This window comes from Typopeltis vanoorti, chromosome 13, assembly GCF_054136105.1.
Source record: "Typopeltis vanoorti isolate ZY-2024b chromosome 13, IOZ_Tvanoo_1.0, whole genome shotgun sequence".
NCBI lineage: Eukaryota > Metazoa > Arthropoda > Arachnida > Uropygi > Thelyphonidae > Typopeltis > Typopeltis vanoorti.
In genome coordinates this window covers 73,830,146-73,846,161 of record NC_143561.1, presented here as the reverse complement: position 1 = coordinate 73,846,161, position 16,016 = coordinate 73,830,146, and the positions used below count along the sequence as shown (strand labels likewise).

The following is a 16,016-nucleotide window of genomic DNA, read 5'->3' as shown; positions in this document are numbered from 1 at the left end:
TTGTTTTGCTAATCTTTCCTCTCCCATTCTATTTAAGTGACCATACCATCTGAGATTAGCTTTGCTAACGCATTCCTGGATGCTGACAATGTCAAGTTCTTTCCTAATATCCTCATTTTTAATATGATATTGCCATTGATGCCATCTGTTCACGCCTCTAATCTTTCTCAGGACTCTCATATCTGCGGTCTCTAGTCTTTGGTCAAGTGTTTTACTTCTGACCCAGCTCTCAGATCCATAAGTTAAAATTGGTTTGAACACTGTCTTGTATACAGCTAATTTAGTGTTCCGACTAATTTCTTTCTTATTCCATATGAATTTATTCATGACTTCCCACCATACCAGCTTTGCTGATTCTGTTGTCTATTTCTATATTTAGTTTACCATCTTCAGTAAAAATTGTGCCTAAGTAGCTGAAATGTTTTACTTGTTCCACAGGTTCTCCATTCACAACACAGTTGACATTTTCAATGATTCTGCCTATTTTCATTGTCTTTGTCTTTTTATTGCTGACCTTCATACCATATCTATTACAAGAGCTATTCAATTTAGTCAGAGAATCTTGCAGACTTGTAGCAGATTTATTTAGAAGTATAGCATCATCCGCATAAAGCAAAGAGCTGACATTAACATCTCCAATTTTGATATCAGGTTTAATACCACATTCCTTCATAATGTGATCCATATAGATAATGAATAACAGAGGGGATAATGTACATCCTTGTCTCACACCAGATTTAACATTAAACCATCTTCCTGTACTTCCTTCAATTCTAACTGCTGACTCACAACTCAAATAAAGACTAAGTATTGCTTGATATAATGCCCCATTGACACCATATAACTGCAGCGTATTGAATAGCTTCTCTCTTTGCACCTTGTCATATGCCTTTTCCAAACCGACAAAACTTAAATACAGATCTTTGTTATATTCCCATGCTTTCTCGACTATTTGTCGTAAAGTGAAGATCTGATCCTGACAGCTTCTATTTGGCCTGAATCCAGCTTGTTCTTCACCAAGCTTTTCTTCCACAATTCTTCTCAACCGTTTCTCAAGTATACTTGCATAGATCTTGCCAGGAACACTCAGTAGGGAAATACCTCTGTAATTCTCACATTCAGTTTTATTTCCCTTTTTATATATGGGTACTATGAGAGCTCTACTCCAATCATCGGGAATTCGTCCCTCTGTCCAGGCTTTCTGAACTATGCAGTGCAGCCACTGTAAGACTCTTATACCACCATACTTCAGCATTTCTGGTCGAATATCATCTACTCCTGCTGCCTTTCCACATTTCAAGCCTTTGATGGCTTTTTCTACTTCAAGTATGGATATGTATTCCTGACTGCATGCCTGGTCAGTGTTTTTTATCACTGTGCTGTCATCACTGCTTGTTTCATTTAGCAGTTTTTCAAAGTAATTACTCCATACTTCAAGGATATCTTTTTCTCCTGTTTTCATTTCACCTTTATCATCTCCAATTCCTTTTACAGCACTCTTTCCTCCATTCCTAAGCTTCTTCAACAACCTCCAGAATATTTTGCCACCTTCTTGATATTTATTTTCTATATTCTTGCCAAAGTCCTCCCATGACTTTTGTTTAGCTAGTTTTACACACTGTTTAGCTTTCTTACATTTGTCTCTGTATTCTGTAAGAGTAAAAGCTGACTTATTTGCCAAGAACTTTTGATATGCTTTCTTCTTTTCCTTCACTGCCTTTTTAACTTCCTGTGTCCACCAGGGAGTTCTGATTTTTTTATCTTTGCACACAACCTCACCACATGCCTCTCTGGCAGAATCAATCAATGTTTCCTTCAGAGTTTGCCACTGAATCTCCACGGTTTGATTCCTGTTCTCAAACTCTTTCATTTTCTTTTCAATAATATTTCTGTATAGCTAAGGCCATAATTACTTTATAAATTAACTGGATACATGTGAGTGCATAAAAAACAAGTGTAAAAAGTGTACAAAATCAAGTGTAAAGTAGTTTGTAAAAACAGAAAAACAACCAGGTATTAAAAGCCTATATACAGTGACTACATTCTACAAGTAAAAATAATATAAACAATATGCAAACAATCTACATATAGCAATAAATACTAATGTTCTGTCAGAATTTAGTTGGTGCTTAAGGGTCAAGGCTGGATAACTGGGAGACCTCCACATGGCCTTTTGGGGAATGCAGAGAACCGACCAGGGTTTCTGATCAGATGTCCAATCCTCACCTTCTCGTGGTGGACCCTATTGGGTATCTATCTGGATATTGAATGAATGAAGAAAGTGATGTCACATGAGATGAACATTTTGCAGAGAACAATGTCACGTGTACTAACTGATAACCTGAGGGTAATAAAATTAAAGGCACTTCTCTGGCAGTATGCAAACAACAGAAATATCCTCTTCACAGATGAAAAGATTTTCACCATTGAAGAGAGTCATTTAACTGCCCAAATGATCAGATATATGACCAGGATGATCACATAGCACCGAGGATTCAGAGAGGTCATGACCCTGAATCAGTGATGGATTGGTGAGGGTGAAGTATAAGGGGATATCCAAGTTGCATTTCTGCAAGAAAGGAATTAAATTCTCCGCCAGAGTGTAGTAAGACAATGTACTAGCACTTATGGTACAGCCCCTGAACAACACCTTGTTTCACGGTAGGAAGGGGACATTCCAACAGGACTCAGTCTCTGCACACAATAGTGATAGGAGGTGGATCTGCCCCAACCACATATCATCATCTGATTGGCCATTTGGAAGTACCAATCTGAATCTACTAGACTTCAAACTTTAGTGGGAGAGAGAGAGAGAAGCCTGCAAGAATTGACACCGCAGCATCACCAGTCTGAAGGTGAATTTAGAGTAAGCAGCAGTGGTTCCATTGGATGCTGTGCGTGTCCCACCGATATGTGGGTTCAGACTTCGGGCTTGTATGAAGGCAAAAGGGGGACATTTTGAACATTGAGTGCTGCTATATGCATTTTATATATGTAATTTGTATGTGCTGAAAGCTGTAAATAATTTACTAGCAGATTAAAGCAGAGGTCGGCAACGCAGTGCCCGTGGGCACCATGGCGCCCATAGTGAATTTTTAGTGCACCCTCAGAGAAATTATTGTAAACTGCTTTGGAGCTCGCAGCGGTAATTTTGCAGCGTAGATCGCAGTATATCTGAGAGATACATTCATTACTAGTATGTGCTAAAATGTAAGAAAACAAAGAAAAAACACTGCAAATATAATACATGATGGTACAAATTCAGTGAATATTGAATCCAACATGATTTCATAGCTGAATATAGAAACTACAAGAGTTTTGTGTCGAATATATAGAAACTACAAGTTTCGGCAGATGCAAGCATAAGTAGTACTTTATGGGCAATTCGTAGTAAGCTCCAGACCTCTTTCCTTAGTATTTTCCATAAATGTAAAGCACAGCTTGCAGAGGTCAGCAACCTTTTTAATATGAAGAGTGCAATATAAAATTTGAAAATTACGGAGGGCTCATTACACAGGCATTTTTTTCTCTCATTTCAGGCTTAGAAATTCTATGATTAGTTGTTTTTAAGAAAAATAAGATTTCAAATCTTAACATTATTTTATTTACCTCACTTTTACATATTTTTGTCACATTGAATGAATATAAAATACCATAAAATAAAAAATTAATACAAAAAGAATATTCATGTTAACAATTAGCATATATCTGTCAGATCAGATGCGAGCGCCTTGCTTTATCAATCATAATGGCAAATGTATTTGTTTATCATGCAATAATAGTGTGGCTATTTCTAAAAAACAAGTAACATAGAAAGATATTTCAAAACCATTCAATGCCAATTGAAATGGAAAATCACCTGGAGAAGATAAGTTAGGTTCAGAATTATATAAATATGCAGGAACAAGGTTCAAAGAAAGATTCCTATTATTTTTAAATAAAACTATTCAACTAGTAACCCCCCCCCCCAATAGAATGAAAAAAAAAGCAATTGTGATCACTATCTTTAAAAAAGAAAAAAGGTAGTAGAGATGACCCTAAAAACTATAGAGGTATAAATATACTAAATTACTGTTATGAAATATATAGCAGAATTTTAAATAACAAACTAATAAAATATTCTGAAAACTTTATTTTAGAAGTACAGAATGGATTTAGAAAAGGACAGTCATGTACAGACCCAGCCTTTTGCCTAAAATTAATAATAGAGAAATGAAGAGAATACAATTTAGAAACGCATATTACATTTATTGACTTTGAAAAAGTATTTGACAAAGTTAAAAGAAGCATTTTATTTAACATATTAAAAGAAAGCCAAATACCAAATATTATTATAAAAGGTATGATAAATATATATATGAAAATAATCAAATACAAATAAGATTAAATTATGAACTATCATATCCAAGAGAGATAAACCAAGGAGTCTGACAGGGATGTCTCCTTTTAACTACCTAGGATGTATGATTACATATGAAAATAAAAAAGATATAAACCTAAAAATTGCAAAATATTTCAAAATAACAGGTGTAATTAACTCTTTATTTAAACCAAACCTGGTACAAAAACAAGCCAGACTAAAAGTATACAATACATTAGCCCTACCAGTCCTATTGGATGCAAGTGAAATCTGACAATAAAACAAAAAGACAAACTAAGATTAATAACTCTATTTGTGATCAAATAGAGTATACTGCAAAGTATACTCTATTTGATCACAAAAGAAACGAAAAAATTATGAAAGAATTAAACCATGAATCAGTAATAGAAAAATTAAAAAATATAAACACAAATGGATGGAACACATTGAAAGAATGAAAACAGAAAGATTACTAAAACAAGCCTTAAATTTCAAACCATTAGGAAAAAGAAAATAGGACATCCTCTTAAGAGATTCAATGATGACTTCTAAGGCTGGAACACGCCACTCTAGGCCTAGATCCTTGATAGGCATGATGATGATGATGATGATAGAGAAGATAGGATTGTGGAAGGAGTACTGATGATAGCAGAAGAAGTGTAGACAAAAAAAAATAGGAGATAGGCAGGAGGGTGGCTGTTCATTTAAAGCAGTCTGGTGTGAGATCAAGGCCAGTAAGACAAAATATACAGTTGGTTTTTGCTGTAGGCCAGGGTATTCCACAGATGATCTGGAAGACATACACTGGCAAGTTAGTACGAGTACAGGTCGAGTGATTGTTATGGGGACTTCAGCTATGGAGATATAGACTTAAAGGAAGAAGGATTACACAGCAGGAAGGAAATGGAATTTATACGTCTACTGAGAAATAATTACTTGAAGTAGCTTGTGATGGAGGGGGACTAGGAGTGTGAGTATTGTACCTGGTCATAGGATCCGAAGAGCTATTCATAACCATGGTGGCCACATTGCCTCTGATTGGCAAAAGTGACCATGTGGTCTTGACTTTGGAGATTGCAAAACATGAAAAAATTCTGGCAGGAAGGGCTGTATGTGGAACTACAAGGCAGGTAATTATGACAAGCTTAGGAGGAAGCTTAAAATTGTCTTCATCTTTTGTTTATTGGATATTCACAGATGCTGTATGATCACTTCGATGCTTGGTGATGTGCCACACCAGTCCTTCAACCCTCTGAAGATCACACACACACAAACCCACCCATCTCATTGATGGTCTATCCCTTCCTCTTTTTCCAGGAACTTTACCTTCTATTACTGTTCTGAGAAGTCCACCTTCCATGCTTTCAGTGTTTTCAAAATATTTTAATTTTCATCTGTTAGTATCCTTAAGGTTCTACTAATCTTTTCTACCACACATTCATTTATGTGCCTTTCAGTATATGATATCCTCAACAGCCTTCTGTAACACCACATATCAAAAGCAGCTATCATTTTCTTATCTGACTTCTTTAGGTTTCTAAGTCTCACATTCATAAGTTACTATTGGAAAAACGACTGCATCCAAAATCCTCAACTTTGTTCTCGTGGAGATAGATTCATCCTTTCAGATTTTAGACAAGTCTCTGACTGTTTTTTTAGTCATTCCTAATCTTCTTCTGAACAGCAATTCTTCACATTAATAATGGATTCCAGGTGCTCAAACTTGCTGACTTCTTCAATTCTTTCTCCATTAAGGTACACTTGTTTCTCAAGAGCTTCCCTGTATGTAATTTCTATTGAGAACCATAATCTTTGTTTTTCTTGATTGAGCTGAAGTGTTCTGTTATTGCTGAACTTGTTAACTTTATCAAGAATTTTCTTCCTTGTCATTACAGAGGAGTATGCTATCATCAGCATACCTCAGATTGCTGATCAATCTACCACCTATCCTAATTCATATCTTGAGCTCATCCAGTGCTTCACGCATGATCTCCTCAGCATAGATGCTAAACAAGTGAGGAGAGAGTAAACATCCGTGCTTAACTCCCTTTCCAACCTGGAGCAAATCAGTTAATTCAACACCTGTTCTTACTGTGGCTTCTTGCTTCCTGTGCAAGTTAGCTATCAACCAGATAGTGTATTGAGGAAAACTCATTCTTTTCATTACTTCCCATAGTTTCACATGCTGAACACAGTCAAAAGTTTTAGAGTAGTCTAAGAAACACATTAGCATAGGAGTCTAAATTCCTTATACCTTTCTATGATCTGTCTAAGGTTAAGAATCTGATCTCTGGTGCCTGTATCTTTCCTAAAACTTGCTTGTTTCTCAGGCATCCCTGCCTCAAATTTGGCCTCAATCCTATTAAGTATGATTTCCAATAAAATCTTGCTTGCATGAAAGATTAAACTAATAGTTCTATAGTTCTTGTAATCCTTCATATCTCCCTTCTTATGTAGTGATATGAAAACTGACTTCTTCCAATCTCTAAGCCATGATTCTGTCTCCCATTACCTCATAATCAATGTATGAAACACTCCTAATCCCTCCGTCCCCTGTGGCCTTAATTAACTCTGCTGGGATTCCATCTGCACCTGGGGCCTTATTGCTGTTAAACTGCTTCCACTTCATGCCTGAGTGGAAGAGGTTCCAAATGGAAATTTTCCTGGTGAGATGGCTCCTCCAAATTTTCTCCACTCTGTTATACAGTTCTGCACAGTATTCTTTCTGTCTGTTTTTGATTTCCATCCAGTTTTTCTGTTAGCAGTGCTCCATTCCTGTCTTTGATGACATTCAATTTGATTTGGACTTAAACTTGTGCTTTAGGTCACAAACTAAATGAAACATCCTTTTATAAATGTGCCTCCTCATCTGGAACTCTATCTCTTCACCTTTATTAGTAGAAAATTTGTTTGAAATTACATAAAAATTATTATCTATCATTTTTATCACTTTCCTTTCAATCCTCTCTAGTGTATATTCATCATCTTGGAAATTAAGAGACCAGATTTGATACATCACCTCAACTTTGTTTGAGGTAATGTATCAAAGCCTTGTAAAGAGGAAAAATGACTTCATTATTCTTATATGTCAGTGTTCGTTTCTGCATTGTAATTATTCTCTGAGTTGTATTTGCAATCTTTACTATATTAGTAAGGTTGTTATTTGTCCTTGAACTTCAACTTCCTATATACTAAAACTCTGAAATCCCTATCATGATCAGTTTCTTCTAGTATAATCCCACCAAATAATAAAACATTGTGTATCTCATTGCACCAAAGTGCATGACTTTACATTCACTAACATTGAATAGACAGCAATTTTTGCATGCCCACAATTCCAGCCTGCTCATATCATTCTGCAAGTACTTCATATCAGCCACATTCCTGATTATCCTGCCCATCTTTGCATCATAAGCAAATAGCTGTTATGTCTTTGCCAATGTCATTAATGTAAAGATGAAATAACAATGGACTAAGGACTGATTTCTGTGATACACTACTGGTCACCTTAAAATCTTGCAGACTCATATCCTGCATATACCACTTGTTGATATCTATTAGTCAGCTATCCTCTTATCTCTGTTAATATTTTAAAATCGAATCCCAAATTCTTTAATTTGTGCAACAGTCTTTCATTCTGTATTCTGTCAAAAGCCTTAGCAAAATCCAAAAATATCATGCTATATCCCTCAGGATATAGCATGATACTTTTGGATTTACTAAAAAAACTGTATGCTTTTGCATTCATCATCTAACTCAAAGGTTCAATAGTTGGATACATCATTGCCATATATTCTTTCCACTCCTGTGGAATCTCTGCTGTTCTGAGACTCAAATTATATAGGTATTATTTCTGGAAAAAATTCCACGTTACTCCTCTAAATAAATATTAGTTTTTATGAATATTTTTGCCTATTTTTGTTTAGGAGTACTCCTTTTTATAATGTCATTGGCTTTTTACTCAATTTTTAGGGCATTACTAATGCTTTAAAGATAGATACATGAAGAACGTATGGGAAGAATAATTTTGGCACATACCTTTGTAGGATGTTCCTGGTTGTCTTCTGATTCAGCAGCAACTGGTGTATGGCGATATACATTTGTATTACTGCTGAGATATGACTAAAGAAGGGGGGGGGAGTTGGAAGTGTGGAGAGGGAGAGATGGGGGAAATTGTGGTAAGGCAAGAGGTATGCAAATTTTAAAACCAGTTTTTTTTTTAAGGGTGGGCTGAGAACTCTTTGGGAGGGTGAAAAATAGAAATTTTTTGGGGAAAAGAGGATAGAATATGATGGAACAAGATTAGAGGTGGGAGTAACAAATTAGCAAATTATTAGTCAGCTCAGCAGAATATTCTTTCAGTATCCATGCTGATATCCTACCAGTCTTTATTGCTGAATGAATTCTTATTAAGATTTCACAGTTCTATGCACTTGAGTTTTTTCATTCTCTGAATGAAAAAACTCAAGTGTATGAGGGTGAGTGACAAGCTCAATGTTGCATACACCATGAGTGGTAAACTCAATGTTTCGTATACCATGTTCATGGCTTTTAGCAAAATGGGCACTCATTAGTTGAGCAACCTCTTGTGCATCTGACATCTGCATATTCTCTGCATTCAGTAGAGTTGTTCTTTCATATTCATTATTTCTTTTACTTGGAGGATAACAATAGAATTATTTTGGGTTGTCATTAGTTTACAGAGCCAGTTTCTTTTCATACTCACACTTAGCTTTCTATGCAACAGTTGTAACTCTTCTAGCCTGCTCTTTATAATTATAAGGAGTATAGTTTTAATAATATATAATTATATATAGAGTATAATTATAATAATTATAATTTTAATTATATAAGCAGGATCATCCTTATGCACATGGTATTCCACATCTTTTCTTATGAATCTTTTTTGGTATCTTTAATTTATAGTATATAACCAAGTGGAAACAATTTCAACAACTATCTCTAATCTAGAGTATTTTAATAATAAGATGTGACACCTTTTGGCAACCCGTATGTAAAAATATGACTTCTGCATTACTTCAACCTTAGTATCACCTCTGGGTCTGGCTCCCACTGATGAGACCTCAATAAAGGTCTAAATCAGTCTGGGTAGTGACCCTTCCCATAATGCATAGCATTATACACACCTGTAAGGATATGTGCTTTGCATTATGGGATACTAAGGCAAGTGATGTGAAGTCATACATCTTTACCACGAGCTGTCCCAGTCCTGAAAATAATTCAGGCGCAAACTTGTTTGCTTACACTTGGATAAAGGATTAAACCAAGTATATAATTTCTTGGTAACTTTAATTTATTTTCTTAATAAGATTACACATTCATTTCACTCCTACCCTATTTATTTTTTGACTCTAGGGACCATTTCAGTATTGCATCATTTAAGTGTTTTTTAAATGTGTACCGACATCTTTCCATCTAGTACATGATACCATGAGATACAATCTAATATAGTCTTCAGTCAGTCTCAATATCCAGCTTCGGTATTTAGCCATTTCCTAAGTCAGTACAGCATGATCACTGTCACTAAATGGAGGCAGAACAGTCATGTCTTTAACTAAAACTTCTTCTGACACTATAATCAGATTTAATGCTTTTTGACCTCAAATTTCTTCTGTTACATGCTGCTTGAGGAAGTTGTCTTGCAACAGCTGAAATAAATTCAGTTTCATTCTTCTCATAAGATATCATTGCTATCCAGTCAGTGTGCAGAAAATTAATGTATATCTCATGATGATTAACGTCTTGTTTATTTGGTAATGCATTTCATCATCACTAGAAATGATCTGATAGGTCTGTAACAAGATCCCATTATCTATGTGATCTTTTTAGGTTCCACCTGATACCAAATGGCCTCAAACTCACTGCCACTTGAAATATTATTACTAGTATTGCATTCATTGCTTTCTTCCCTATCTGTATACCCAAATTATCCAATATCATTAGCAGCACCCCCCCTATCTTGCCTATCTTTCCTAAAAATACTATACTCTTTACACTCAATACTAGTTTGAACCAAAAGATGAACCAATCATAAAATTGGTTCATCTTTATTTAGTAGAATTAGCCCCTTGTAAATTGGCTACTCCCAAAAGCAAAGAATGACTCAAAAGGAAGCAAATTTTCTTACATCCAACATCACATGGTGACAGTAATAAAAAAACATTCTATAAGAAACATTCCAGAAATATGTTGATAATGGCAGAATCATCTAACCAAGTGCATTGTAGCACTGTGGGATTATTTCATAGGTGATTAGTTCACTGGTCTACAGGTAAACAAATATAGTTTATAGTTTTTGATATGGGCATTCTAGGAATTTCATTGTCACACATTGTGCATACATGCACACATATATATATATATATATATATATTGTTTTATGAAAAAAATTGAATGACTAGAACCGAGATTTAATTAAAAAGGTTTTAATATAAACACACTACTAGTTTCGGCCTGTAACAGCCTTCTTCAGGTGACATTATAAAAGAAAAAACACTAAACATTGAGGGTTAAAAGACTATGAACAACATAGACAGTCTTTATACATAATTAGCATGAAAACGTTGTAGTTGTATTTGAAGCTGTTCTTTCATTTGTTGCATTGTTGGGAGAGTGCGTGCTTGCTGCATCACATGAACGCCAGTACATGATTACAGCTGAATGACTATCTGGGAGGTTGTAGCTTAAGTTGTTATTTAGATGAACAGGATTGAAAATGATTTCTCTCGATTCCACAATTTTTCTCTCTATTTCGTCACTGCAATGGAAGATGTTTGTAGATTTTTCCCAGCAGACTTTGTGACTTTGGTTATCATCATTAGGATTAGCCGAGAAGAGGATATGACTTGATAATGCACTTGCTCGCTGTCTCTTGTAAGTAATGTCTCTCATGGAATCGAGAGAAATCATCTTCAATCCTGTTCATCTAAATAACAACTTAAGCTACAACCTCCCAGATAGTCATTCAGCTGTAATCATGTACTGGCGTTCACGTGATGCAGCAAGCACACACTCTCCCAACAATGCAACAAATGAAAGAACAGCTTCAAATACAACTACAACATTTTCATGCTAATTATGTATAAAGACTGTCTATGTTGTTCATAGTCTTTTAACCCTCAATGTTTAGTGTTTTTTCTTTTATAATGTCACCTGAAGAAGGCTGTTACAGGCCGAAACTAGTAGTGTAGTGTGTTTATATTAAAACCTTTTTAATTAAATCTCGGTTCTAGTCATTCAATTTTTTTCATAAAACTATGTATGTTAACCGAGTCAATGATCATTCTGTCATATATATATATATATATATATATATATATTCTTGTAGGTGCTTGCATTATTTTAAGCTTTGTATTATCCTGTTTAATAGGTCCTGTGCCAATACAGGATCGTGAGTATCTGGGAACTATACATGGCATGAAATTAAATGGAGATTATGCATCTGTTTTAATAGAAGGCAAAGTACATCTTCATATGGTAAGTAAAGATTGTCTTTGTATTATATATATATATATATATAAACATGAAAAACATAAAGGTCTGATTGATTAATTAATGTGTGATTGAAAAGATGTGATTATTTATTACAATTTTGCTAAATGCAAATTTCTTATTCTTAGCTGGTGTTATCATGGATATTGCAAATATTTTTGTTCATATGTCAATATGCAAGTTATTCCAGGACTCTCTCTCTCTAGTGGATTTTATTGAAATATGGTATTTGGCATCCTTTCAAAAAATTGTTGTACCATCTCAGTTTTCATTTCAGTTGGATATCTTTGGCAGTAGTGCAAAGGAGAAAAATATGTCAAAATATTATGTTGTAGTAACTCTACCTTTGGCTGGAAAGAATTTAATAGAATTTGGGATTTAGATTATGCAATGTAATATGTGCATTGTTATAGACAGTTTTGTGGATTTTATTGAAATTTGGTACTTTGAACCTTTCAGAAATTTACTCAAGCATCTCAGTTTTCATTTCAGACAAATTATGGAAACTACAGCTGTGTTAGGAATAATTATTTTAATTTCCCATCGTTTCAACTTTCATATCAAGGTCATCACTGGAGTATACACACATATATACAGAGACAAGCTATATTACATTTTGCATAGTGTACTAAAAGACAATGATTAGATCAGTGGTTATTCTGCTGGCCTGACCTCTAGTGAAAAAAAAATAAAATAAAATAACTACATCAAAGCTATATTCTGTTTATGACAGCATCAGAAAAAAACATTTTTTTTTTCTCATATAGATTTCTCTGTGTCAAAAAACAACAACAACAAAATTCCCTGATGACATAAACAGAATATAGCTTTGATGTAGTTATTTTATTCTATTTCATTTATTTTTTTAAATTTTATTTTTTCACTAGGGGTCAAGCTAGTAGAATAACCAGTGATCAAATCATTGTCTCTTTGCTAGCCTCCTTCAGTCGTCTTGGTCTCTTGTTCTTGATGTCAGTTGAGAAAGAGAGGAATTTGTCCATTTTTTGATGTTATCAGTCCATTTTAATCAAGGTCGGCCCCCAACCCTCGATCCCGGAACGATTCCTTCTAGGGTTTGCTTTGGAATGCCATTAGCCTTCTCCACATGTCCGAACCATTTCATCTGTCTTCTTCTGATGACTGTCAGAATATTTTCCCTTTTTCTCCCATCTATTGAGTCAATCAGTTTTCAGACATTTTCATTGGTTTCGTGAGCGGTATGTCTCTTTAGCATACTATGTGAAATGTAATATATCTTGTCTCTGTATATATGAGTATACTCCACCCTGATGATGACCTTAATATGAAGGTCGAAATATCAAGAAATTAAAATAATTATTTATACCATGGTTGTAGTCTCCATAATTTGTCTGAAATGAATGCTGATCACCGTGTAACACTAAAGGAAAGGGTTCAGTTTTCATTTCATTTGAATCATTGGCGACAGTGCAGAAATTGAAAATGTATCATCAAGTTATATTTCAGTAAGTCCACTATGGATGTACAGAATTTAATAATAATTTGGATTTAACACATGCACTATAATATATGCATTATTATACCCTAGTGGTTGGCTTTAAGTAGATTTTTTATTTTTTTTTCTTCAAAATTTGGCAAATGATTTTGATAGTAATAATTTTACTCTAACTAAATGGATTTTATTCAATTTATCAAGTCATTTTTTATTTTAGCTGGACTGTTTGTAATGGCAAAAAATTTAGACAGAGAAAATTATATATGTGCAGTGCATATGCCAAAAACTGGTTTAGATGTCATAAATTGCACTGTGACTTTTGACACACGTTGTTTTATTTTTACAAAAGTGTATTCAATTTCTGCCTCTGGATATTAAATTTGACCATGACAGAAATATTAACAATTAAAATTTAACTCTGAACTATTTCAAATTATATTTGTATGTGTATTGAAAGGTCATATCAGTATGATGTATGTGATTTGATTTTCATTCTAAGGTTAGGTTCAATACCAGTTGATGAAATATTCTTTTTTTTTTTTTTTTTTTAAGGTTGGGAGGGTTCATGTGTAAGACTGCTACAAAACCCCTGAACAGTTTCTGTCAAATTATTATCATTATTGTCATCATTTTCAAAATGATAATAATTCCTCTCTTTCTGAATGGGATGTAATGAAATTTGGTATTTGGGATCACTATTAAAGTTTATCACATCACTTTAGTTTTATTCCACTTTAAAACCATTTTAGTTGGAAATTTAGTTAAAATAAGGGATGACGACACTATACAAGAATATCTTCTTGTTGCTATTGTCCTTGCCATTATTCCATTTCATTTGATTAGGCTCTCTATTTCGTAATTGTCAGGATATTCTATCCTGGATTATCGATGTCTCCAACTGGACAGTTTGGAGGTCAATGTTCCCAAATTTTTGGGAACATTGACTCAAAATTTTTCCCAAAATTTTTGGAGGTCAATGTTCCCAGATGAGTCTTTGACTCCATGAGGTCTTAGGTAATAATAATAATAATGTTAAACAGGGTCTACTACATCCTCTTGGTTCCTTACATATTTTCATTACCTTTTGCATCATGTGATCTTCAGGATGTTTCAGGACATGTCCAATCCATCTGAGCCAACAATCAGTTATTTTATCAATAATAGGTCTAATTTTTAAAGCTCCCATGGATGTGTTCATTACACCATTTGTTCGCATAGTAACACTGCCGACCCAGCTCATTATCTTCATCCCAGTGGTCTAACCTTTTTTCTTGTTTTTTTCTTAATTCCATGCTGTATATGATGGCAGGTTGTACTGCTTTATTATATATATATATATATATATATATATATATATTCCCTGGCACACATTCACTATCATTCTGTTGAACAATATTCCAGACAACACTACATTTCATCCAATGTTCACACAGTGTTCCACATCTGCATTGATGGTGCCATCCATTGTGAGGATTGAGCCTAAATACTTGAAGCTGTCAACTTTTTTGACTTGTAGTATCTTGAAGGTATATGATGTTACTGTTAGTGCTGTTTGAAAAATCACAGCATGTGTACTTTGTAATTGTAAGTCCCCCTGTTTTCAGAGCCATCCTTTGCTTATCTAGCATCAACCATAAGTCATTTTCATGTGTTTATAATAAATTTAGTTTAATCCTTTATCCAAGTGTAAGCAAACAAAGTTTGCACCTGAAAATATCTTCAGGACTGAGGTAGGGTGGTACATCCCTTGGCAACTTGTTGCAAAGATGGACCAAGCTCTCATCACTCCTTGTCTCAGTATCTTCCATAATGCAAAGCACGTCTCCTTGCAGACATGTATACTGCTATGCATTAAGGGAAGGGCCACTACCCAGACCGGTTTCGAGACCTTTCACTGATGAGACCTTTATTGAGGTCTCATCAGTGGAGGCAGACCCAGAGTGGTGATACTAGGGCAGAAGCAATGGAGAGGTCATATTTACCTATAGGAGTTGCCAACTGGTGTACCACCTTATTATTAAATTAAATCTGGATTTAGAATAAGATGTTGGAAGTTTATTTTGCACTTGGTTAGACTATAATAAATTTAGTTTAATCCTTTATCCAAGTGTATTGGATAAGGGGATGAATAAAGTGTATTGGATAAAGGGGGATTGAATAAAGGTCGAAACCAGTCTGGGTAGTGGCCCTTCCCTTAATGCAAAGCAAGGAGATGTGCTTTGCATTATGGGAGATACTGAGACAAGGAGGGATGAGAGCTTGGTCCATCTTTGCTATGAGTTGCCAAGGAATGTACCACCTTACCTCAGTCCTGAAGGTATTTTCAGGTGCAAACTTTGTTTGCTTGCACTTGGATAAAGGATTAAACTAAATTTATTATAGTTTAACCAAGTGCAAAATAAACTTCCAACATCTTTCTCTAAATCCAGGGTGATTTAATAATAAGGTGGTACACCGGTTGGCAACTCGTATAGGAAAATATGACCTCTCCATTACTTCTGCCCTAGTATCACCATTCTGGTTCTTCCTCCCACTGATGAGACCTCAATAAAGGTCGAAACCGGTCTGGGTAGTGGCCCCTTCCCTTAATGCATAGCAGTATACATGTCAGCAAGGAGATGTGCTTTGCATTATGGGAGATACTGGGACAAGGAGTGATGAGAGCTTATT

At 34.8% G+C, this 16,016-nt stretch overlaps 1 protein-coding gene across 5 annotated transcripts in view; it reads left to right on the top strand.

Annotated features, from left to right (window-relative positions):
- Positions 1-16,016, top strand: part of Oseg6 (intraflagellar transport protein Oseg6) — a 745,559-nt gene that overhangs the window by 236,125 nt on the left and 493,418 nt on the right. For all 5 annotated transcript variants that reach the window (XR_016549279.1, XM_090403102.1, XM_090403101.1 and 2 more), the window contains one exon: positions 11,751-11,857. Coding sequence is in view for 4 of the 5 variants with exons in the window: in XM_090403102.1 (XP_090259228.1) it covers positions 11,751-11,857 (107 nt within the window). In the remaining variant the exon portion in view is untranslated. The remainder of the gene's footprint in view (positions 1-11,750; positions 11,858-16,016) is intronic.